Here is a 27789-nt window from a genome sequence, read left to right on the forward strand (position 1 = left end):
TTTATTTTTTAATCTCGACGTCAAAGAGAAACAGGGGAAACGAGTTACGAATCGTTCAGAGAAGACAAAACGATCGAATAAATGCCGAGCATTGTTTACAGATATTGGATATTGGCGTTGGAGACGCGGAAAATAGGAAAGTGCGAAGGCTACAGGCTGGAGGGTGGGTTTGCGAGAGTGAGAGGGTGAAGGTTTAGGGAATAAAGGGATGAGGCATGAGAGTAGGGGATGCGACTAACTGAAGCAGGAAAAGCGTTCTTCAACTATATCTACGCACGCCCGTTTCGTTTTCAAACCGTTCCAAACATACCTACGTCGTACCTAGTAAGTACATACCTATACCTACCTATCTACCTACCTATCTACCTAGGTACCTAGGTAGATAGATATCTACCGTTTTCATTTCATTCTATTCAAGCCAACTCGCTGTGTTACTTTCGCTCCGTATCAAAAAGCAATTCTCTGGAGAAATTCGATCCTCCTATCTTTTCTCACTTTTTTGGGAGGGGAGAGATGATTCTTCTTTTGTGGAACATTATTACTCGTTCATCTATATGTTGTTTATCATTCAAAATTATTAATTGCAGTGTGTTTTGAGAAAAAAAAATTGCATATTATTTTGAATATATTTTATGTTAATTTGCTTTTTATTTTACTTGATGGAAAATAGTGACTTGTTTAATTCTTACAATACACCTATTATCGTTTTTTTAAATATTATTCTCATGAATTTATACGAAACTTTTAAAAATAATTATGTTTATTTACAAGAAACAGTTTACTATAATATTTTAAACAATATGACTAAGAACATTTTTCTTTTATAATCGTAATTTGTTAAATAAATATTTTCGATATTTTAATAAATTTACAACTTGTCATTTATGAGATAGAGGTAAAAAATGTGACATTAGCATCGATCAAATAAGCCGATCAGATATTGGAAATGTAGATCTGAACGATCAGATATTCGGAGGAAATGGAAACGTCAACAACGATGTTCATCGATATTTAATAGATATACATTCATAAACACATACATATATGAGTACAAACTTCTTAGGTGCTTTCAAATTATCCCTTAGCAAACTGATTTTTACGATAAAAGCAAGTACAAGCGATCGTTACACTCGATAACAACTTTCAAGCGAGATAAATAGTTGGAGAGAGAAACAGAGACAGAGAGATGGTATCGGAGAATAGGATAACTGCTGTTGAAACGAGAGTACCATCACCAGCTTCGTAACATTATACACTGTCGTAGCAATAAACGCAACAAGATTTATGCAACGCAGATAAATCGTCTTCTATGTTATCTTGCATCCCCTCCTACCTCCTTCACCACCTTCTTCTTCACCTTTTCTTCTTCTTTTCTCTTCTTATTTTGAGCACCTTCTGCCAACTTTCGAGACTATCAGTCCTTGTCGTCTCGTTTTGCGATCGCCTTTTCCCTTTCTCTCTCTTTCTATCTTTCACTCTTTCACTGTGCGACGTTATCCGAAAATAATTGGATGGTCGATTTATCACTTTCCCCCTTTTCCCTTCCCCCTTCTCCCTACCGTACTTTCAAGCAAGTAAGCAAGCAAGCACAACCCGATTAAATTCGTTTCCTTATCGTCTGGCTCGTTCGAAAAATAATACGTTGGGACGATTTTACTTGGGTGGGGAAGGGGCAAAAGGGGGCGGTACAAAGGCTCACGTTGAGAAAATAATTCTCCCTTTTTCTTAGCTAACAAACGACCTACTTTCTTGTAACTCTTGATGGATCATTAATTGGTCAGATTTATTAAAAATCCTTCAAGGATCTTTGTCTAATTTAGTATAAACTACTTATTTTCAACGTGAAAATTTAATCATTGTTGTTTGTAATTTTTTCTTTATGACACTTAATTATCGATGATTTCAGTTTATTAAAGTGAAACTTTTCACATATATTAAACAATTTTAATTTGGTATTTTATTAGATGAAAATTTTTAAAACCCAAAGTCATTATTGACCAGAAAAATTGAAACACATGTATTTTAGTTTAAACAATCAAAAATATTAGTAGAGTACAGTACCGTGTTCGCTTTACCTTAATTAATTGTTAATTAAACAAAGGAAATACATATTGTAGTCTCAAAGCATATAATATAAGTTCGACGAAATTCGAAATTCTCTCCTCTTCGAAATTCAACTGACTCGTAAGTTGACTCATTGTCCTCTATGAAAGTCAGGTAAAATTCTTTTATTGACTTTTTTATTACTTTCAGAAAAATAAATTTTATTAAAAATATTATTTTCGTTATACATATGAAGCCTTCGGAAAGTCATATGAACGAAAATCAATAGAAGAATTTTAATTGACTTTCATAGTAGACAATGAGTTAATTTACTGTTGGATTTCGAAGAGGATGGAACGCTCGATTTATACACCGTGCTTTAAGACTACAATATATATTTTCTTTTGTTTAATTAACAATCAATTAACGTAAATCGAACATAATACTGTACACTACTAACATATAGGATTTTTTAAAGTATAATACATTTGTTTTAAAGTTCCTTGCCAGTAATGATTGAGTTGAAAATTTTCATCTAATAAAATATCACGTGGCAATTGTTTAATATTTCAAGTATATTAATAAATATGTAATTTATAAACAAATATCCTTTGTATATTATTCTTACTTTAATGGGTTTACTAATACTGATATTAAAAAACATTTAAATAACAGTAAAAACAAAGGATGACAAATTGTTAAACATAAAAAAAGCCGAGTATTTCCCCTGTTATGCCAACATGTACGATTTTTACATTTTCTATAGATTATTTCCGTATTTGTTTAATTCGCTTGTTATCAACGAAGCTGTCAAGATAAATTCGTAAAATATGTAATTTAAGTATACTAATTAAGATATTTATTTCTAAAGTTTCATCTTAAATACACTATATCAATTGTTTTCAAGTAAAAATCAAATAAGCGTAAAGGTATTTAATTGCAAGGAATACTCACTGTATATATGAATCAATTGATTATTTTTCATATAATAATACGAGTTTTACTTCTATGTAAGAGAAATAACGAATTTATTGAAACAAAATTTTTTTTGATATGATATTGTTTTCTATCGATTATCTAATTATCTTTCATTTTCTTATAAGAGAATAATGATTTCGTAAAAAAAATTAAGAAATATAAAGTAATAAAAAGTAATTCTCGTCTTAAAGGTGGAATTCAGCGCGGATGGCATTAAAATGGAATTAATAGAAGCTGCTAGAAGTGGTGCAGCGGGTGCCGCAGCTTGGGGCAAAATGGATTTTCACTGTCGCGAACCAAGAGCCTCGGATCCGATCACCTTCACTACCAGAGATTCTCATCTCGTGAGTATATTATATTTCTATTTTTATTTATGCAAATATCCAAGATATACGACTAAATAATCAAAAAAAAAATATATAATAATAATTAATAATAATAATGATAGAGAGACGCATACTCGAAATTAATATAATATTTAACATAAATCTAATTCATCCTCATTCAACAAAATTTTCGCGTATTAGGTTATATTCATATGTGTAACGGCACTTTTTTCTATCATCTATTTATCTAAATGTATTTCGTGTTAATCATCGATTTGTCAATTACATCTGTTATAGCTTTCGCATCTTGTTAGAAAATTACACAAGATGTTACAAAATATATGAACATAACTTCAAAAAGGGTGGCTTCGGTACGCTAAAATAAAAAAAATAAATTTATGAAATCATACGCCCGCTGATATGACCCCGTTTTCGAAGTATAGCCATTTTTGTCTTTCAATAATTCCAACTGTTTGCTTAAACTACCTTCTTACCCCACGTTATCGGTAAATTCAAACGACATCCGGTATTTTTGGAAGAGGGAAAAGATCTACGATAACCCGAGGGTGACAATTTTGAACAGTTTGTATGAAAATTATACAAAATTATGCGTGTAATAAATAATGGATATGATTCGTTAATCAAGGTTATATCGAGTGTACGATTGTGTGAATTTTCTTTTCATTTTTTAAGCGTAGGGAAACCATTCTGGAAGTTATGCTGATATTTTTTGAAACATCCTGTATAAATTTAACGATAAATGATTTTCACTGACATCATCTCATTCATCATCTCTTGTCACTCTCTCACATAAACATGAATACATACATTCGTATCCATATATTATATATATATATAATATACGAGATATATATCGCAAACTTACGGTCGATCGATCGATCGAATCAAGTCGAATAGAATTGACATTCTATAGGACTCATATCTATGGCTTGACAACGATACTCTTTCAATATCAATGAAACCTAATAAATAATAATTTCAAACTAATACTCTGAAAATGCATTTACAAGAATGTAAAATATTATAAAAAAGTTTTATAAATTTTATATTATAAAATATTATAAAAATTAATATATTATATTAAAAAATAAAAAAGTACGATCAATCTTATCAAACATTTTTTACGATCGTATACCATTCCGTATAAATATATGTATCTAACGTTCGATCATGTGATCGATATTATTTTATTATCAATATTATTCTAGCAATAGGGTGATACTGTTCTTTGATATTCGATGATAAAATCAAAACTAGTGAGATAAAAAAAGATTGAATATATCTAATATGGTGCTAAAGTCAAACTGTTCAATTTCATATAATCCCCTCTCTCTCTTTTTTGTGTAAGTACGCGTCATCACCGAGACTTTTATAACTCACTTAAAGCTCAAAGTTGAGGGCTTTGAGTTTACAAGTACGAAAGATACGTTACTCTCTCTCTTCTCTCTTTCTATTCTCCTATCTTTCTCTATCTTTATATTTCTCAGTCTCAATTATTCTTTCACTCTTTCTCTCTGTCTCTCTCTCTTTATTTACATATCTCTGTCTCTCTCTGTCTCTCTCTATCATTCTCTTGTTTTCTCTTTTTTTATCCTTGTTTATCCTCTCTGTTTATCTTGTCTGTAAGTATCTTTGTCTGTATTCCACTCTTGGAAGCACATTCGTAGTCTCCTCCCATGTAAGCTGCCGTTTACGAGCGTGACCGTTCTTGGATTATGGTCCCCATCGACACAGCTCGTATACGACTCCGGTATGTTAACCGATGATGTCTTTCCTCTCTTCGCTCCACTCGTCGCGTTCCTTCTCTCCAAGCCAACGAAATGACAACGTCCTTCGTGTCCTCGCATATTCCACCTTACCTCAACTCATCTCACCTAATCTCACGTCTTTTTTATGAGCAGATTTTCCAACCGTCATCTTGTAAGAAGAATGTCATCAAGATCTTTCTCTCTCTCTGTCTCTCTTTCTCTTTCTTTTTTATTTTTCTTTCTTTAGTTCTGGTATCTAACATAAGGAAAATATTTGGTACTCTTTTTCTTTTTTTAAAACGAGAAAAAATTTTTCAATGTTTTATCGTTGTACATTGCTTTTTATGATCACTTACTCCTTACTCCTTTTATTTTTTCTCCATTTTCGGTCTTCTCTTTTTTTTTTATCAAGGATTTTCAAGATTAACAAATTTATCGTCTGGTGAACATTCCTTTAAGCATGTTTAAGATTTAAGAACAAAAAGAAAAGAATATTCCCCAGTGGTATGGTGAAATACGGATGTTAGTAAATTATTCCTTCTCGTACGAGAGATTGAAATAAATCTGTTGCAATGTGAACACTCGAGGTCGTCTACTTTCTACTTCTCTCGCCCTTCCTCTCTCTCTCTCCCTTTCTCGTTTTCTCTTTCTTTCTTTTTCTCTAAGCGGATGATACGCATGGCATCTGTTCCTTCTTTCTTTCTTCCCTCTTTTTTCGTTTCACGTCGAAAAGGATCTAACCGATCCGATCCGATCCGGATTGCGAATACATCGGCGGAACGAGAGAATATCTTTGAAAGAAAATAAGAAAAGCATACTACTCTCGTTGGAGTTATTTTCTATCGAGACCTCTTGTTCATAGTCAACACATAGAAAGAAAGAGAGAGAGAGAGAGGATTTTAGTTTTATTAAAGTTGTAAAGAAATTATTTATAACGATCAAATAAAAAGAGATAATGGTGTTGTAAAAAAAAATGTATAGATCGAATTGGAAAATTTACGTGACAGAAAATAAATGATTTATATGAATATACACATAGATAAATGATATTGAAACATTTTATGGTTTACGTAATATTTTATTATATAATTGTTCAAGTTCTTTGTACTTTAATGTTAAAAAATAAATAATCTGTATATGTGAGAATCCATTCATAAATATTATTAAAGTGTTTTATAGTATATATAACTTAAAAAAATATTTTTTGGTTTTTTGTACTTTTGTATAAAAAATTAGATGATTTATATATGTAGATACATTTATAAATATAATTGAAATATTTTATGGTAAGAACAATTTTTTTTAAGTATTTTTTTAAGCTTTCTATACTTTAATATCAAGAAATAAATGATTTGTGTATGTGAATATACGCATAAATGTTATTAAATTATTTTATAGTGTGTAAATATAGTATTTTTTTATATTTATTCTTTAAATTTTGTGTTTACAAATTGACTATGTTTGCCATACATTTAGATATATTTCAAACTTGTACCACTCCAAATTTTAGATTCTTTTATTCTCTTAACATCCGTTTTTTTTACTTTAATTAAATCTTTTTACACGTTACTCAGATATACTTATCTGATAAGGGCTCGTAAGGATCGAAATAACTACTCGCGATGCGCCTTGCACGTTAAACTTCGTTGCCCACTGGACTTTTGTAAAGTTACCACAAATAAAGAAAGAAAGAAAGAGCAAGAGAGTCCTTCTTTTGGTACGCGAGTGAGATTCGAAAGAGGATTAAGAGGATAAAAAAAGTCGAAAGAAGCTCATTAATAGTTGAACTCTTCGAGAAACTGGAGTAATGTTAAAGAGGACAAAAAATCTACTCCATGTAATGTAAACCATGAAATTAACGAATGGAAAAAAGAACGAGAAAGAAAGAATAAGAAAAAAAATAGAACATTATAAAAAAGAACACATTTAAATATCCAATAAAAAAAAATACAAAATTTTACGATTTTAGGTACGAAAAAGAACCTAAACTGTGACAATTTTCTGTTTAATTTTATATTTTATTTTTTATTAATATTTATCTTATTTATAATCCTATGATTTCAAAAAAATATAATTCTACAAAAATTCCTTAAACAATTTCGTTTCCATGAAAACAGCGAAAGGAAGAAAAAGGAAAAAAAGAAACAAGTAGATATGTAAATACGATCGCTGAACAAAAACTGTCGGAAGTCGATATCTCAGAAAGTAACTTTTATCGCGTATAAAATTCATTCGCGCAACCCACAAAAGTAAAATAATATGAAAAAAAAAATAATATCGTACATACAATAAATAGAAAGGAAAAGTAGAATGATAAAGTGGAATGAAAATACAATGAAGAGAAAAAGAAAATAGGAGAGGAGAGAGGCAGAGAGGAAAAAAGAGAAGAAAAAAAGAAACAGCAATGGAAAACAGGGAAAAGAGAATAACAATGGTGGAAAATGGAAAGAGAAAGAAGAAAAATCGATATAAATGGCGGAAGGGAAGCGAACGTAATTCACAAACGAAACGAGGCGCGACGTTTCGCAGCTACGTGACGAGGATGTTAAAGCTCGCCCGCCCTCCTACTGCCCTCCTACTACCCTTTCTCTCTTTCTTTATATCTATCTATCTACCTATCTCTCTTTCTCTGTCACTCTTATTCTCTCGAGTTGACTCTCCGTCTATCACGGAACATTTTCGAAAAGTCCTCTTTCTCCTAAGGCCCCCTACCCAAACCCCATCCCACCACCACCCTTTCTTTCTCTCCGTCAACGTAGTGGAAGACGAGATAGGAAAAGAAACGTTCATAAAAAGATGTAGAAAAAAAAGAGAGAGAGAGAGAGAGAGATGAGCTGTTGCACAATTTTCTTGTTTAAAACTGTTTTCATAACCTCGAAATAAGTATCGTATAAAATATAAAACATAATTTCGTCAAAGGAGAAAGTTAATTTTTTTGTTATTAAACGAACGCACAGCCATTATCGTTTCGATTCATTTTTCTACCTTTCTTTTCTCTCTCATTCTCGAATTCCTTTCCTACCCTCTCCACCTCTTTTTTCTTCGTCGTTTTTTTCTTCCTCTTCTCGCTTTTCCAATCACTCTGTCGGTATTTTTATTCGAACGCGAATTCACCCAGCCCCCTCCCCATCTCTCACTCTCTCTCTCACACTCGTGAAAAATAGTCGAAAAAAAATAAAAACTACTATTTTCGTAGTAAAAGAAATCGTAATTATCGCTTTGTTATTCGCTCGAATCTAGTGCAGAGCTTCGATTACATTTGAGAAAGAAAGAATGGGAAAAAGGGAAAGAAATATAGTGGAATGAAGGGTGGGAGGGTTAGAAGAGAAGACTATTAACGTAAATTGATGAACTTAGGAAAGAAGGTATCGAACGGCGCATCGGCTAGCATCCTACAAATTTCTGGACTCTCTCCATCCATCTCTAAAAAGCGCTTCTCACCCCCTTCTTCGTTTTTATTTTTATTTTATTTTTTCATTTTAGCCCCGTTCCTCCACTTTTCCATGTCCTCCACCGCAAAGACAGAGAGCGTTTTTCTTTGTTTCTTCTCAATTCTCTCTTTTTCACCGTGGCAAGCAGCTACCAATAATTAAAACGCGATATGCTTAAACTCCCGTCCCTCCCCTCTCTACCTTAATCTTTTCTTATTATCTCTTTCTCTCTATTTATTAACAGAACAAAAAAAAATATAATAAATGCATTGGTGCATTCATTAAAAAAACAATCACGTTCCAGTAAAGGTCTTCTCGATAAAGTCTCTAATTACCGATAAACCTTCTTATCGAAGTAAGTTTAATTTATGAAAATGGAAGAGAAAAAAGAGAAAGGAAGAAGAGAATAATAGTTTGAAATAAAAAAAGTAGGCTAACTTTAGGGTTCGTTGGTGAAATAATTAAAAGTCTTTTCTCGTTCGAATCTAGTTCATCTTCATAGACGATCGCATTTTCAAATTACAAACGAACCACACCGGTAATAATCTTTTGAAAGAACGTTAGAGAACATCCTCCAACAGTAATATGCATTTCTCAAACTGTCAAACTGCCTCGTTAAACATAATAATATTGGATGCGACGTTAAACGGTTTGGAGTCGAGTGGTAATTAGTTTTGCTCGATTACGGGACTCTCTCTCTCTCTCTCTCTCTCTCTCTATCTCTATTTCTATCTGTATCTGTCTCTATGTTTTCTTTCTCTGGGGAATATAATTTCAACGAGCGTGCCTTTTCGCTAACGTACGAGACGGTCAGCTGTGATTTAATTGGAAAAGCATAATACATGCCTGGAGCACTGCGTTTACAAATGAGAAACGAGACGAAATATCTTTCCTTTCAAATGATTTAGGTACTAGTTGAAAATTGAAAATTGTCCAAATACCAAATGACACAGTCTAAGTATTTACTTACATTCCTTTTTTCGTATCCAATTTTGAAGTTTCGTATTGTAAAATTTTATTCGGTAATTTTCGTTAAGGCTCGAATTCATTTAGTTGTCGTATAACAACGATAACGTCTTTCCAAAAGAAGAAACCGAAATACACGTTATTGTGGAAATATTTATTTCTAACGTTCTTACTACACAATGACTCGGACACAATTCGACTAACGAAAAGAAAAGTGTATGGAAAGTTAAATCTTTATTATTTAGAACCCTTATTAACAACAAATTTGGATATTTTTTCTACTTTTGTTTATTTAATGTTTTAATATTTGAATTAATATAAAATGTAAAACGTCATTCCTCGAAAACTGATAATCGTATTTATAATGAAAAAAAACGGATACTTTTAATTTTAAATAAAATCATTGATTAACGTAATATTAATATAGGTTGTAAAAATTATAATTATATATATATTATTATAATAATACAATATTAAATGAAATTGTAAGTAAGTATTTTATTAAATATTATAAACATACTCGGTGCATAGTTTCATATAATTATTTTTTATTTAATTTACTAATTTATTTATTTTTTAATATATATTTCGTTGTTATTCTCTGTTATACGATTAACATTTTCAATTTAAAATAAAATTGCGGATTACCATCATATTATTAAAAAACAAATTTAAAAAAAAATACATACGCGAGATATAATACACACGAGTATATAATAGAAAATTATCTACGAGTTGAACATTATTAACATAATATATAACACAGTATAAATATATACAAACTTATGTTCACACTCATATTAACACACTGACATTTAATTCACGAATCCCTCAAGTCTTACAAATTTGTACAGTCTCTTTGGTAAACTTCTTTGTATAAATGAAAACACCTACTTTATGTATTTAATATCATTTAATATTTGAATTAATACAGAATATACAACATAATTCTCGGCGAATGTTAATTCAGATACGAAAAAATAAAAATAAATGTTCTATTTAAAATAAAATTGTTGATTAAAATAATGTTATAGTAATATAAATAAATGAAAAAACTATTTATTTGAAAATATGCAAGTAAAGTATATTTGTGATAATACTTGCATACAATTGTCAAGAATCTCAGATTAGAATCATATCTTCCTATCTCTTTCTCTTTCTATGAACAATAGCACCTCGACAATGGAGGATTAATAAGGAAAACATCGGAATATCCGTTAATCCAATTAGTCAAAGACGCACAAGACGGGAATCCGTGAACGCGCATCTCACTAGATCCTTCACAAAGGATTCGCTCGAATGATTTAGAGAAACGTTTCTTGTTTCTGGATTATTCGAATCGGAGTCAGAAGTCGACGCATATAATCGTATAAATACTCGACGTTCAGGAGAGTAAACTCGAGTGAGAAACTATTCTCGTACATGTATGTATGAAAATATATATATAGAGAGAGTAGAAAATAGATTATATAAAGAGAAAAATAGAAAGAGAGAAAAATATATGGAAAAGAATAATGACCAATTACGAATTTTCTAATTCGCGACTTTAACGATTTTCTATTCTGAATCAAAATTCACGAATTTTCACAAAGTTTTTAACTCTCACGAATTTTACATTTGCCTGATCTATCGTTGCATTTGAAATTAACGATATTTATGATTGATAATAATCATACGTTTCTAGGCGTAAATTTAAAGAGTATAAAAAATTAAACAGCAAAAGTAGCAAGAAAAAAATGTAAAGTAAAAATAGAAAAGAAGAAGAAAAAGTAGGACAAAAAGAAAAATAGAAAAAGAATAGACATTCGAGTAGTCGTCTGGAGTATATTTTGTCGACTGGAAAATTAAGTGAGTCGATAAGGAGAGAGAGAAAAAGGGAAAAAGAGAAAAGAGAAGGGTTAAAGACTGGTCAATTAAATTCCCGTTGTTAATTCGGGCAATTAACTCCTAGGAAAGACGGAAGAAAGGTAGGCCGGTTAATTAAAGGAGCACCAGCGTGAATTCAAGGAGGTAAAGCGTTAATTAAAAGGTGGATCGACATGTAGAAGTATCGTGTACGACGAAATTCCAAGGGTCATGATTTTAAAGCGTAGGCGTCAGGACGATAACACTTCTGCTCGCAAAGATCATTTTTCATGCCAACGCTCTTTTACCAAACGTAACTATTCACTTATTCCAAAGAAAGAAGATTGCAATTAATATATCATTCTTTTTTTCAACTCTTTCTCTTTGTTTATTTTTTGTTCGTATTTTTTTTACTTTCTAATATTTCATATCCCTTTTGTTTATCGAGTAAAAAATGATGTTTATTTTCCTTTCAATTTATAGAGTAAAAATGATATTCATGAGCGGTATCTTTGTTAACAACAACCACAACTATTTTTGAAGACTAACGCAATAATAGGATATAATTCAAAAACCGGAAGTACGGACTCGAGGAAACGCGTATTTCATATTCATTATTAGCGTGCAGCTGTTACGTAACGAACGAGTCCGTAGGGCGAAAACTGTACGGTTCTACTGTTACGTATATATTAGTATGTCTACATACATATATATGCATACGTATATATGCATATATGCATGTATAATATGTACATTCGCATACTCGCATTACATGCATGCATACCTACCTTACGTACAACGTTACATACTTATATACTTAAATACACACACACACACACACACACACACACACACATTTGTACACGTATATTCATAAATAAATATATACATAAATACATGGACTGAGACGCATCTATCGCTTTGTTGTTCGAGCTTATACTCAATTCAATTATCCTCCGTTCGATTTTATATTATTATTTTTTTGTTTTGGTTTACTCTTTTTCAATGAAAAGGAATGGGAAAACAACTCACAATTTCATTTTACATCGAGCTAAAATACTTACATTATTTTTAAATAATCTAAATGAATAAAACATTCAAAAATCATTCGTATGTTTAAAAAATCACTTATGTGGTTTTAATGTTTGCATTATTCCTACAACATAATTACGCTAACCTAAAAACGTATAGTTCTAATGCTAATAGCAAAAACGAATTCAATTAGATGAACATTGTCCTAAAAATTTTAATAATACGTTTCACGATTATAAATCCACCATTAGATATCGAATAATACATTCGCATGACATTCAATATGAAAATGAAGGAATTCATTCAATCGGGATTAATAACATTCATAATTATTTTCATTAGAAATGGATATTCATCAATCTGGAGTTGAAATAAAAAAACAAGGATGGATGAAGAATTAGTTGGCGGAATGAAGGGTGAAGGGGTTGATTGCAAATACATTCTCGTCTACAAACGTGACGTTAGGAAATTAACATAAAGTTTGAAGGATCTCGTTTCAATTTTCGATCGAGTCTCGTTTTACTTCCTCTTGAATTTTTATTTCCTTCCAATTCACCCCGACTCTCTTCCCCTTCTTCTCTCCGCCTTTTCTTCTACCTCCTCCGACCTTCCTCTCACTCCAGTTCTATCGTAACCCTCTTTGATATCGATTCGCGACATCGTTTGAGAAGCAAAATCCCTTGATGAGACAAGTTTCGCAATAAGGGTTGCACCACTGCCGTGTGCTACACATCAACGAACAAGCCTCCTCTTCTATTAAATATGTGGACTCGTGTCTCAGGACACAATATTACAAGGCATATCGTTGAAAGTTACCAGCAACTAAAACCTCTTCTAAGATATACTCGAGTGATAACGTGTTTCTCTCTATCCCTCTCTCTCTCTCTTTCTTATTATCACAAAACTCGATCGCTTCCTTCAATCTCGAGCGAATAAACTTTTTGCGAGGAATAAATTAAAAAATAAACTAATTAAACTGGTGTGTGTACTTATGTACGCACGTAAGAAGTTATACTTCTTTGCCGTACCAAAACGAATATAACCTCAATAACCTCAAAAATAACTTCAAAAAAAAACTTAAAAGAAAAAAAAATAACTTATAAAAAAAATAATTATTATATATATATATATAAGGTAAAAGCCCCCTCGGTTGGCCAGTTAAGCCGTTTTCTTTTTTAGAAAAATTATATTCATTCAATAAAATAACTTACATCTAAACTAATGGTTTAACCTGTAAGCTTGAGCTTTCAGCTTTGAATAAAAATAAAGAAAAGACAAATTATTCATAAATATTTTAATAATAAATTAAAAAAAACATAGATTTGCAATGTCCCTATTTTTAGCCAACTTTCTCCCTCTTTTGGCCACGCATGTCCCCTCATTTGGCCATGTTTCCTATTTAAAATAAATAATTAATTAATAACTAATTTATTAAATAAATCAAAATTGAATAATTCAAAACTCGTGTACAAAGAAATTAATTACTCATTAGTATTAAAAAAACTAGTTGAATACTTTATGTACAAATATATATAACCTCAAAGCGAATAGCCATAAGTTGGCTAATGATAAAAACAGAGGCAATAATACTGTCTCCATGCTTGGCCACCATATTTTTAATGGAGAATAATTAAAAATCACTTAATTTTCAATTTCTATAATAATTTTAAGCTATGTTAATTGCAGAAAAAAAAATATTTTGGTTGCTATTGTCAAAAATGAAATATATAGGTTAATAAAAATCACAGTATCCTTACCTTACTTAACAAGAAACCATCCAAAAACAGAAGTCTTGCACAACTTTATTTTTTTTCGTTTTTAAATATATTTTTAAAATAATCCGAATTACTTTCAATGATATTTTAAAATTAGAATTTTTTTTTTTAAAAACTGTCACCATGTGCACATCAGCATATAATTTATAATCACTGTTGTGGCATAAAGTGGCCAATAGAGGGGGCCTGGCCAACCGAGGGGGCTTTTACCTTATATATATAAGAAAGAATAAAAAAAAGAAAAAGAAAATATCAAAATATAAATATCAGTCCACACTAAAAATAAGAGAGATATATCGAATTACTTGACGCGTCAACAGCCATGGCGTGGTTACAGCATTAGTTCTCGCTTCGATCATTTAAGTAAAGCAGCGCTGAGTACGATTAGTATTTGGATGGGTGACCCGCTTGAGAAAAAAAGGGGAAGAAGAAGAGAAAACAACTTCATGCCGTATACTTGAAATCGCTTTGCCGCGCGTCGTTAAATACTGACAAACTTCATGGTGTCGTTTTTCCAGACGCTCGGAACAAAATCACTCCCCATTACATTTTCTCCAACGCGCCAAAAGAAGTATAACTTCAAAAGTAGAAAAGAATAAGCAATTCGAAGATACTTACGCATACATCGATGCTTAAATTTTTAATTTTATTTCGAGCTCGATAATCTAAAAAAGTCTAAAATCGAAACGATTGGGTCAAAACATTCTTCGTATGTAAACAGAAAAAAAAATGAAATTTTATGTCGATGCTCGTTCCGTTTATTTGAAATCTATTCGTAACGTGTAAAACGATCAGTAAAAGATTTTTCTGATATATATATATAATATTTAATGCCATTTTCTCTCTCTCTTCATCTCTCTCCATTTCCCTCTTTCTTTCTTTTTCTTTCCATCAAACTCATTAGTTTTTCTTTTTTTAATCTCTTTCCATTTTTCTCCTTGTTCTTCTTTTTATCATAGTTTATTGATTTTAATCTCTAACCTCAGAAAGACTAGCCCCCAAACTTTTCAACTGATTTTACAGAAAAGGCCAAGATTATAAAGCCGGGGCGTAAATTTTCCACAACGTGGTAGAAAATTTCTCCGCGATAAATGCGAGACAAGGGAATCGCGGTAATATTTTCCCTCTCTCTCTCTTAAAAGCTTGTCCCTCTACACGGAACGAAAGAGAGAGAGGAACTCACATATTGCAAAGCAATTTCACCAAAGACATTAATTTCTTTTTAACGCGTTGTGTCGGCGCTATTTTCACGCTTGCGTTTGATTTTATCGATCATGCCCGTGTGAACTATAAATGACTAACGTTTATCGTCATCGTCTTCCTTGTAAACATTTTTAAATAAGGAAAAAATGATTTATGACATTTAATATAAAGGAATAAAATAAATTATTACCAAATCGAATATTTATAATAATATTCTGTTGTTAATAAAGTTTATAATTCAAATAATAGATTAAAATATAATTTTACAAGAGAGGATAAAATTTTGTCTTAAGATCAGAGTTTTTACGAGATAGTATGGTCAGTCACTTGGTTGACCTAGACGACATTCAACGTCTTTTAATAGTAGCAGTTACGACGTTGAACTTTACGACTCGATTCGATCGTCGACTACGACGTCTTCATTTCGAAACCAACACCAGCATACACATACACACACATATAACATAGATGCAAACACATGGTTCTCATTTATTATACATATACATTCGATATCGTTCACATGAATCACAATATAACAACGATGGCTCCGTAATCATTGAAAATTCCTATTTTACATATTTTCAAAAAAATCAATCGCATTAATTCAAAACGAAAATCATCATTCACGTGTACATAATTTCCTTTTCCTAATTCGTTCGAGCTAATGAAATTTGTTTTACAGGATTATCATAATTGTAGAAATATGTTACGCATTAAGTATACACCATAAATAATCCCCTATAGGACACGATTATTCTCAGGTTTGATCTATTTCGTCGAGAAAGAAAACATTTCTTTTTGTTTTTATTTTAATTTCGTTTCTAATAGCAACAGTGACCTAATTTACTATAATTCCACCTTTCTGCCCTGATAGTTGAAAAAAATAAAAAAAATATAAAACCATTCGCGAGAGAGCCTTCGAAAAGAGAGTAGCCCCTTTTTGCAACCCCTCACCACCTTATCACGACCCCTACCTTCACGAGCCCCCCTCCACTTCTTCCTTACAAAGACGGTTTAAGCAAAAATACGATCATTTGTAAAAATGATCCAATAATCCGATTGTTGCTGCTATCATCTCTTTCTATCTCTCTTTCTCCTCCCCCGAACTCTCTTCTCGCACGTGCGCCCATTCGTGGTGACGTGATTTGGGGCTGACACGCACGCACGCACACGCTATTGGACTGGGTTTAAGAAGGCTGCGGCGACTTTGGTTAAATCGAGGCGACTTCACGGCGCTGTGGTCACCTTCACCAGCTCAGAGTCCCACCTGGTAAGCCTCAGAATCCACCAAAAGCTTTCGAATGAAACGAGTTAAATAAAAATAAATTGAAATTTAAAAAAAAAAACATATCAAAAATAATTAAGAAATATAATTTAAGATAGAAGAGCACGGAAAAACGTTGATAGAAAAAAAAATGCAAATAAGAAAGTAAACGAAAGATGAAAAAAAAATTGAAATAAAGAGAAGATTTGAAAAAAACGTATTAAGAAAATTAAAAAATAAATAATAATAAATAAATAAAAGAGCAGTGGCTCTGACTCGCTTATTGGCTCGGCCGTCTATCGTTCACCTGACACGCACCTCTGTCTCTATATATATATATATATATAAATATATATAATTGGCTAAATCTCACGCGAAACCTAGCTTCTTAGCGAAGGAACGATCACCACTGCACCAACTTTTCTCTTTGAGCTCTACACATGCCCCTACGACTCGAGTACCGTCTATTTCTATTTTCCTTACAGCCTCTCCTTCTGTCTCACTCTTTCTCTGCCTGTATATCTCTATCTTTCTCTCTGTCTCTCTTTCTCTCTCTCTCTCTCTCTCTCTCTCTCTCTATCTCTCTCTTTCTTTATCGATCCAAGACATCTGGCACGAACAGGAAGAAAATCGGCGAAAATTTACCAAATTTACATTCTCAATGAGTTACAGGAGTATTCGTATCCCCATCGACAATTTTTAACAATTTATGTCACTTTTATAATAAAATCCGTTTTTGCAATAAAATTGATATTAATTTCAAAGCTTAAAAAATCATAAAATATGTTTTTGAATCAAAAAATTGTTGATATTGGAGGGATGTGTACGAATACTCCTCGAGTGTATGTCTCGTAGTATATATATTTAATAAAAAATAATAAATTTAATTCGCCGAATTCTTCCTCGTATATACACCTATGATTAGTTAGGAGGGTATTGACGAGTTTGTAAATATCTTTGTATATATACATATATACGTATATATATGTATGTATATATTTTCTATATATTTAGTTTCACGCGTAACTATCATGCTCACAGTTCTATATATAATATATTATATATAAAAGCAAGCCTGAATATATAGGTATACCTACACCACTGATAACTGCACATGCACGCAAATGATCTTTGCTCCTCACTCATACATAATCACCGTTACATATCGCCATCTATCATTTCTTATATCTTTTTTTTCATCGTCGTTAAATAGAAAATCTAAAATAGACATTTTGTGTATATACGATCGAGTGATTTGATGCACAATTTGTTGTTTGCAAAACGTTCACTTTGATAATCAACAAGTTTCTTTGAATTCTTTACCCTTTCTCTCTTTATACTTTCCTCTTCATTATCAGCATCTTCTTCTTTCCTACTTCTCTGTTTCTCTCATCCCTTCAATGTTATAACGAAGAAAATTATTGCTACATTTGCAAGTAACGACTTCCTTGAAACGACTCGTACCTCATAAAGGAAATAACAGTAATTGATCCCCATTGAAATCTCTCTTTCTTTCTCTCTTTCTCTCTCTCTCTCTCTCTCTCTCTTTCCTAGTTCATTCTTTCATCGAGTCATCACTATCTTCTATCTTTTTTTCTCTCACCCTATCTGCCTCGTGGAATGAACGATTGAGCGTCAGACGATTTGCCTTTAGCTCGAGCACCAAATTGCATGCGGCAAGTGGATTGGAACGAACGCACCCACCTGCATGTTGACGCAAAAATCTACGTTTAATTGTTCTTTCAGGATGAAATGGGCTGCGTTCGACTAAGAGGCCGTCGTTCAATCGTTCGTCGGTATTCATACGACGAGACGATCGGGCTGGTCTTACTTCAGAAATAGGAATTCTCGTGCATTTTTTCAAACAGAGGAGGATTATATACAGGAACTATATTAGCGACGTTTTATTTTAAACTAGGAATTATTTCCAAGCGTTTGATTTAAAGGAATCTTATTTCATCTTCAAGTTATTTGTCGACTCGATCGACGTACGAAACATCGATCGAGGAAGGAACTGGAATTTCATTTCGATTTACAATCGATATTTAATTAGCACGAATTAGAACTGGACTATATGATTGTTTTACGACGAACACACTTGTGGACAACAGTGTTTTAAAAATGATCCGATGATTAGCTGCTGTTTTAGAGCAGCTTTACCAAAATATTTTGATACTCGTCTTTCTCTCTCTCTTTCTATCTACCTATCTATCTATTCATCGATCCATCTATCTACCTATCCATCTATTTATCTATCTTTCTTTATTATTGTTAACACTTTTCGGTTCGTGCGACGCACGTAAAAGAGGAATTACAAGAGGAAGAGTATGTACACTCGACAACACACCGTAACTAAATACACAGTCACGGCAATAGGGTCGTATATATGTAGAGTCTAAGTCAGAGCTTCGTTAACCCTTACCCTAGAGCGGATAAGGTACCTCGAAATTCTCGCATACGAGGCCAAAGCTGCAATAGAGTAAGCGTAACCACTAGGACATCGATATCGTAACTCTTGCGCAGCTGCAACTCGGTGGGGCTCTCGCTAAGAAAACAGTTAGAATAACTTTGAATATATATTTCTCGATTACTCCGTAGCGTTTGTAGAAACAGAGCTTTTACCATGCGACCAACGAAAAGCGTAGAATGTATTACCAGAAGTGTTAGCGATCCTATAAAACAGGCTAAGTCAAGCTGTTTTCAAACTATTCAAGTCACCAATTTCCCATTTCCTATAGAAAAATTTTCTCCAACAAATGAATTATAAGAATAGAAGAAAATTCAATCGAGATTTCGTTAGAAAGATATACGACTACCTGAAACTCATGATTTTTCCTCTCTTTATCAACGCTTTCGGGCTCAATGAATATTCATTTCGTATCTATTATAGTAAGGACTCTATTTTAATAGTTCTGACTTTGAACAGATTGAAAAAGAAGAAGAAAAATGTGCTTTTCTTCGTTGTTTCATCGCTTACAGATTTTAAACAATTAACTCGGCAACTTTGAGATAACTTTATTTATACTTTTAAACGGTCATGCAGTAATTATTGTAGTTACGATTAATCAAAACTAATTGACTTCGACGTTATTTTTAATTTCTCTTTTTTGTGTTTGAAAACTTGGAAAATAGAAGCAATAAATTTGAACAATCGAGAGATAGCAAACGTAGAAATAGTATTTCTGAAAGTAAGTAGATATTACGTCGTATCTACGTAGTACGTATAGTGCCATTTAAATTAGGTCTAACTACGTATTCTTCAGAACAGGTAAAATAATTAAAAGAAAAGTTTTGTAGTTAAAAGTTCGAACAAACGAGAAGAGGCCTTCCTCCCTTTCTCCCTCCCACTTTCTAAGCCCCCATCCCCAGAGCAAAGTTTTACCTCAACAATTTTATTTCCGAGTTAACGCGTTGACGGTCAATGATATCATCTCGGCCTAATTTCTTTAACGATACTGAAACTCGAAACTAGTATAATACTCTGATACAAATCATCTGATTTTCTGAAACCCATGTATCCGACTTGGTACTCTCGTATCATTCAGCCTACATCGAGAGAAACGGGTGCCTATCGAACATTCGATTTGCGGAAAACTCGTAGCCAAGATTCGTGAATATTCGATTGAGTTTGTTAGTGTAATTTTCGTTTAACCTGATTTATCGCTAATATCCTCACAAAGTTCAGTCGATCGATCAGTTAGATCTTCCGTTTGAACGATTTCGAAATTTCATAAATTTCACTGATTCGTACCGATGTAATCCTGTATAATTAGAAACGTTCTTGTGATGTATCGTCATTGAAACATATATGTGTAGATATATGTATTTGTTTGTTAGTAGAAAAAAATTGTAAATGGATCCAAACATGAAACTGTTTGATCTGTTTATTTATTAGAGTTAATACACACACAGATATATATATATATATTGTAAACGTCTCTTATGCAGGTTCTTGCACGTTGGCGCCTGCACTGGTGTGAGTGCGTGCGGATGTTTGTTTAGGATATCGATATTCTTAAGATTAAGTGTGAGGAACAGAGGCTGTATGCGTCACCCGTGGAGGGAGGCCGATGCTTCGTTGTTCGATGGAAAAGTATAAAAGGGCAGTCGGACAATACGGCGGGAGAGGAAGGAGTTAGTTAGGAGTTTAGTTCAGTATTTGTCGGTTCTTATGTTAGTTATAGATTGAGTGAGTTAGTTCAGTATTTGCCGGTTCTTATGTTAGTTATGATGACCCTTCTTATGATTCTTATGTATCTTACGGTAACGGGTTATTACAATTATTAAGAATTGTCCGCTATTAGAAGTAACGGTTTTATGAAATCTTATGTGCTGGGGAGTTTACAATATTATATATATATGCACATATATATATATTATATTATATTATATTATATATATCATATTATATTATATTAGTATATTACATATATATATAAATTAACGTATTAGTACAAATATTAAACCATTAATGAAATTATGAAACAACATTTAGTGTACTCAATAGAACCGTACTTTAAAGCATACAAATACACAGATACGCAAATTTTTAGATACAAGATTTATTAAAAAAATTTAATTTAAACTATAAACGAAATTATAGTATAAAATTCATCTTACTTGGTAAATCCATAATTCAACACATACAAATACACAGACTCGTAAATTCTCAGATGCGAATTTATAAAAAAAATTTAATTGAAATATGCATGAAACTGCGTAATAAGATAAATTTGACCCAACGGGATTCGTGATTTCTCTTGTTCGACAAATCATACATAGTTCTATACATATATAAGTCCAATTCGATCTTAATCCGTCGAACAGTGATTATTCTAAGACGGAGACGTGTTCGATCGGTTATATCCGATAGATTTGATATCGTATCCGGCTTCGAGCATCTCCATTTACTTGGAAATTCTCACGGGTGGAATAAGGTAATCAGCCAGTTGACGGCTATTCCCCGGATGGTTCGTGATCTAACTCGAAAATGCTTCGCTTCCTCTATTTATCTTTCCTCAGAGGCATCTTATACAAATCCTATACTCATATACTAAACTTTAGTATCTCTCGTTAGGTAAATTCAGAGAAATAAAATACTTATAAGAAAAAAATGAATACTTTATGCATAAACGAAGTAGACTTATCGTTCTATAATGAATTCGCTAGTACATATGTATCATCGCATGGTGTATGACCCTTATATGGGCCGCTCGTTCATACTGAGGCCTCGTACAGACAAGTTTTGGCATGAACAACCCGTAATATAGGTCGTTAGTAGTAAACTGGATGTATGGGGAAAGTACTGAAATTTCTTAAAATATCATTCAACTTGTTAATATTTGATATAACAACAATGGATCATGTCAAAATTTATCTGTGAATTCGATTTTTACGGAAAGAAATTCCAAACTCTTGACAGCTAATGTACATTTGTTCTGTAAAATCTTGGTTTACGTCGCATACCTAAACGAACCGATTATTTATATTAATTATTTGTACAATAATTTTGTTTTAATATTATTATTAGATTTTTTTTTAATCAATTAATTTTATTTAATTTCGACAAATATGTTTAAAGTTAACAACAAGAGTGATCGATGTATAGGAAAGTTTTTTAATGAAGATTAATTTCCATGGATGGGGATCGAGTTTCCGTGAGTAAACGATTCTCCAAGGGATTACGTAGATGGTAACGCAGCTTCGACTTCAATTCTCGATAGGCTTAAGTCCCTGTAATAGAACAACTTGGTCGAATTAATGTAAGAATTGAAGAGAAGAGCTGTTATTGTTCATCTTAACAACGACTTGACTCGAGAATACTCCTCCTTACGATTTAAGCAGCTTGGACTTATTATCATCATCAATACCATCGACTATACTTGACGCACTAATTGTAAGATTAGTGGATCATTCAAATGTAAGATAAGATATAATTTCTAATCCCTGTTTAAGACTATATTTGAAAACTTTAGAAACACTTGAACGAGTTTACACGTTGTTCAATCATTCATTTGTGCTACTTATAATTTTAACATGCAAAATTATTTCTAAAAAATATTTCAACGATTTTCAAGTCTCGGGAATTGTTCGTCCTTTATTCCTTTTTGTAACATCTAATGCATTTACTTTAGGTTGTGGGTTTATGGTAATTGCATTAGAGATAAAAGGGACAAAGGTGCGCCGCCAGTCGAACAACCGCTGACCTGATCAAGTAAAAAATAAACAAATGATCCAGCAAGCTTAGTATTACCCCCTTCCATTAGATTCTAGGCGATATTAATTAGATAGATATAAGTGGCGGGAGAGAATCACTAGGAAGACACAAAGTTTTTGAGTTAGTAATGTATTAGAGACAGTGTCTTAAAGGTGCAATAAGACATAGATAGCATTAGGACCACACACGACTTATTATTATCGAAGACCTTCAAGTAGCAGACAAAAAGTGTTTAAAATTATCAGAGGTGTGATAGATAAAACTTTATAGATTTTAATTATATTTTGACACCAAAATTTTGTTGTTTTCTTTCTTTTGAAAAAAACTACTTCATTAAACGAGCTCATTATCTATCAGTGAAAAAAGGAAAGAACAAGAAATTAGAACAAAAAAATATGTCAGTAAAAGCTAATCTTCGAAGTTGCTTTTTTATTTTCTTTTTTTCCATGCCGGTCAGCTAACGTAACAAACAGATGTTTCTAGATATTGGATTACTTTGCCAGATAAGAACTTTGTTTTCGATGTATATCGTTTCTCAGAATCTAACACAAAAGCATTCTCGTTGTATAGCGAACAAAGTAATTGCGATCTTTATGATGTCACTTTTACGATCCGATATCGAAGTATAGCAGTAAGAGAAAATGAAGTAATAATGATCGGTAAATTCCATTGAAGCAATCTTCGATAAAGATCAAGTAACAATGTTTGCGTATGTTCAAACTTGTGATTCCAGAAACCCAATAGTGTCACAGCTGTTCCCACAAACTTGACCACCGATAACTCGCCTAACCCTCTCTCTCTCTCTCTCTCTTTCTCTTTCTCTATCTATTTATATATATATATATTCCTCTTTGCCGTTGCTGTGTATATCGCACGAAATTCAAGTTACGAAAGTTTCGTATAACGACGTTTAACCGGAAGCCTCTACAAAGTTTGTCTCTTAAAACCACCCGCTAACTATCCGAAACCAGAACGTCCCCTAGCAAGGGCTTCATCTATTCTGCTTTTCCAAATTTATTCCTATTCCTTAACCTTTTATCCGGACATTTTCTAATAGCAAAGAATAAAACTTGTATAAATCGAAGAAATGATATATTTAGTTCAAAAAGCTTATTAAAAGTAAATACCGAAATCATAATGTTGTAATGTGTACCGAAATCATAGGAGATGAAAATTCGAATATTGAATTTGACATGTTCTTAAGTTTAAAAATTGGTCTTCGTTATAATAAACTTAGAAAACTTATTAAAAATATTCATCGCCATCATTATCAATAACTATAATAGTTGAACAGATTATTAAAACTTTGGAAAGTTTATTAACAATAAAAATTCATAACCTGTAAAAACGTTTTTTCAAACTAATATTCGCTACAATAAAAAAAAGGATACTAAACATCAAATTTGAAAATAAAATTAACAATGAAACAAAAAAGAGATTATTAAATGGTCGTAGTTTATAAGATAAAACTGTAAGATGAGAAAAAAAAGTGATAAAAAGCAACCTATTTAATATCAACTTCATTATGCTAGTATCTCTAATGCATCTATTGTTCGTCATAGAAAGATGTACACAAACATATATCCATACGAAAAGAAAGTAAAGAGATCTTGCTGCAAAGGGACACCCTTCAGGTATAACGAAAGCGACTGACTGACTAACCGTATGTAGTACATAAGTACGTACGAGTTTGCTTCTAACAAGTAAATACCACCCAGTACCTACCTACATATCTACCTATCTATCTACCAAGAGTCTGCGTATTCTGATTCTCAAAGTCACCAGTAAAATCAGCAAATGAGGGGAGGGAAAGTGCTACTTGCGGATTGTGTCTGTGATTCGGTCAAAGCTCGAGGCTTAGCACAGAGAAGACGAAGAAGTGGTAATACGTAACAAGTTACCATTCAGTATACGTAAATACATATGATTGGGTATATATACCGGGTGAAACATTTAAAATAGGTCACTGAACTTATTTTTACCTTACCTGTTCTTACCTAGTTATCGGAATAATTTGATTGCTATTGATGATAGAAGAAAATGTATGCAGCTACAAAAAAAAAGTATTAAATGGAATTACGTCAGCCTTGTAACCAAGTAAGTTTCGTGTAAAACATTTTTTCTATTTATTTAGGTAGAATGTTTGAAATAGTTCATCCGGTGTATGTGTGTATACATATAAAGGACATAGCGAATGTTTCTAGAATATCGACGATCTCTCCTCTTCAGAGCAGTCCTTGGCGTGAACGTTAATGACTTAACCAAGCTCGTGACCTTTCCAAAAAGTATTATGGAATTCGATCGAACTTCAACATTTCTCTCTCTCTCTCTCTCTCTCTTGTATAGGTTAGAGTCGCGGATTAGTAAACAATTTATTTCACAAAGTAATTTAACTTTTCTAATTGATCAATGTAGGCTAGGTGTATACATCTATTTGTACGAAGGTTGTAGAAGGAGGGAAAATTTCTGGTCCGGACTGTAGACTTTCTCTCGAATTTACGAAAGAACACGTGAATAGAAGAGAGAAAGAGAGAGAGGGAGAGATATTGAAGCAGAAAAAGGATGGATGGAGGGGAGACTTGTCTTGGCAAGTTTCGGGATGAAATATACTCCTTTCGAGCTCGGCAAAGTACCACTTTGCGGTCCGGACTTTCGAGACGAATCTTTTGGAAGGAGAAGGCCCGCGTACCACCTACTACCCATCAACCACCACCAACACTACCGACTCCACCACCATGATCGTCAGTACCAAAGTACCAAAGTAACAGAGAAAGAGAGAAAATGGAAACGCCCAGACTGGACGAGATTTCTCGCTTAAAGGCTAATTCTGCAGGATTTCGTCGAGTGAAACGAGCACTATGATTCATTTCGATCATTCCTCCACGAAAACGCTGAGGGATTGCGAATCGTGGCTATTACTAAATTCTATTTTACTGCCAAGAACGTATTTACGATTAAGTACTAAATCGGACAATATTTGTTTTTAACATTTCACTCATTTATAAATAATCGGCTGGTATATTTGTTACAAGTCATGTTAGAATCTGAAATTTCTTTTTTTTAATTTAAAAATTTTTAATTTGCAATTTTTGAAATTTATTTTTGTAACGCGATTTAGATACAAATGTATGTATATCACATACAACAGCGAGTTAGTTTTATTTTACTTTATTTAAATGAGATACGAGAATGTCAACCTTTTATTTTCAATATACTCTCTCAAAAAATAAAAAATATAGTACATAGATTTGGTTCATATAATTTCTCATGATAATTTGGTGCCCAAGGTCTCAAAAAGTATAAATATAATACGATCCTTTTTATTGGTGTTATCGTTTACGAAAATATTATCTGTTATTTGTTTTTAATTTATCTATTGATAACTTTCAAAAAAGAAAAAAAAATTGACGGAAAATCATTTCTGTCTTTGACAATTGAAGAATGCAAAACTTCTTCAATCTCGAGAGCGGGTACGCGTTCGCAAAGAATTCAATTATCCTTTCGTTTTTCGCATCACTTCGAATATCTTTCGATATTGGACGATCTCAGAAGCGATAGGAGAGTTCTCTGGAGTCTTGAAAAGAATCTTTTGAGGTCTTTTCGTACCTAAGACGCGAACACGATCGTATTTCTAAGCACTCAATGGATGGATTCAATACTTTTCCAACTATACTCGAAGTGACTCGAAAATTCTCCTTAATCATATCTCATCAATTTGGAATTTTCTTTCTTTCTTTTGTTCTTTTCTTATTGTTACAATAAATTGAGAAAAAAATATATAATAGAAAAATTTTATTAGGTTGTTTGGAATGTAATTTCGTTTTCCCAATAAGAAATAAAAGAAAATTTTTTAATATTCACAGAATTCAAGGTGTTTTAAACGATTGTGAATTGTCGAATTCGATAAATTCGACTATTCAGCTATTTCTCGCGTTGTTATTTGACAATTTTACTGGTACATTTACTGGTACATTTATTTTGCCTCCATCCCCTTCAATTGGACGACCTAAACATGATATATCTTTCAAAAAGATATTAACAGAACGAAATTTAGGAAATCAATTTTGACCCTGGCGTTCATTTAACAAAAATTCTCTCCGCAAACAGCACGTACTTTTATTCTCCCTTGTACCGCATTATTACCCTAACGGTAACAAAAAAAAGAAAAGTATGCCAAAAATGCTCACTTTGATTTTCTGATGTAATAGTAAGAAATAATTTACTTAACGGATCGAAACACAACGAGGTACTAAATCATGTCGGAAGTGTCCGTTGCTGGAATTCAAAATGTTTTTCAGATTTATAGTAAGGTATCAAAAAACGAAATCACTTTTGGAACAAAAATTTTTTAATGCAATTTCAAAACTTTTAAAACAGCATACAACAAAATATTTATACAGGTATATGTATTTCTTTAAATATTAAAATAAATTAAACCATTTTCATGACCACTTTTAAGATCACACGATAAGTGGGTCAAACAAAAAATGAGACAAATATAAGTAAAAAAGAAAGAAGAAAGATAACGAAATATGATAATTTAGATAATAAAGCTCGACGAAAGGATGGAACATTCAATGAACGTTTCCCAAAAGTGAAATTTTCCAGGAGATTGTATCGTTCGTGCATCCTTTGACGTAAGAATGGTTCCTTAAAAGGACGAAATTCCATCCGATCGTGTTCTCGAGCGTGGTACAATTAACGATGGAGGGTTTCGAAAGCGTTAATAAGCTTCTTAAACGAACGAAAGAACGTCGACAGTTGAAAGTGCCTTGTTCTTCAGTTTCACGCTTCGAGAATCTCTACTCTCTCTCTCTCTCTCTCTCTCTCTCTCTCTCTCTCTCTCTCTTTCGTTCTGTCCCGTTTTTCCTCCTTTTTTTTTGTCCTTGTCATCATCTCACTTCGACATACCCGAGCAGTCTTTTCTCTACGATTTCTTC

General features: G+C 32.4%; 1 protein-coding gene across 6 annotated transcripts in view; it reads left to right on the forward strand.

The window, feature by feature from the left end:
- The window catches only part of LOC122516801 (neurexin-1), a 304617-nt gene that overhangs the window by 188116 nt on the left and 88712 nt on the right, over positions 1-27789 (forward strand). For 3 of the 6 annotated variants that reach the window (XM_043634936.1, XM_043634938.1, XM_043634940.1), the window contains exons 8-9: positions 3213-3365; positions 16561-16638. In XM_043634936.1, coding sequence (XP_043490871.1) covers positions 3213-3365; positions 16561-16638 — 231 coding nt within the window. The remainder of the gene's footprint in view (positions 1-3212; positions 3366-16560; positions 16639-27789) is intronic. The other 3 variants (XM_043634941.1, XM_043634942.1, XM_043634939.1) reach the window with 2 other exon arrangements.

This window comes from Polistes fuscatus, unplaced genomic scaffold (assembly GCF_010416935.1).
Source record: "Polistes fuscatus isolate 324 unplaced genomic scaffold, CU_Pfus_HIC Scaffold2, whole genome shotgun sequence".
NCBI classification, from domain to species: Eukaryota; Metazoa; Arthropoda; class Insecta; order Hymenoptera; family Vespidae; genus Polistes; species Polistes fuscatus.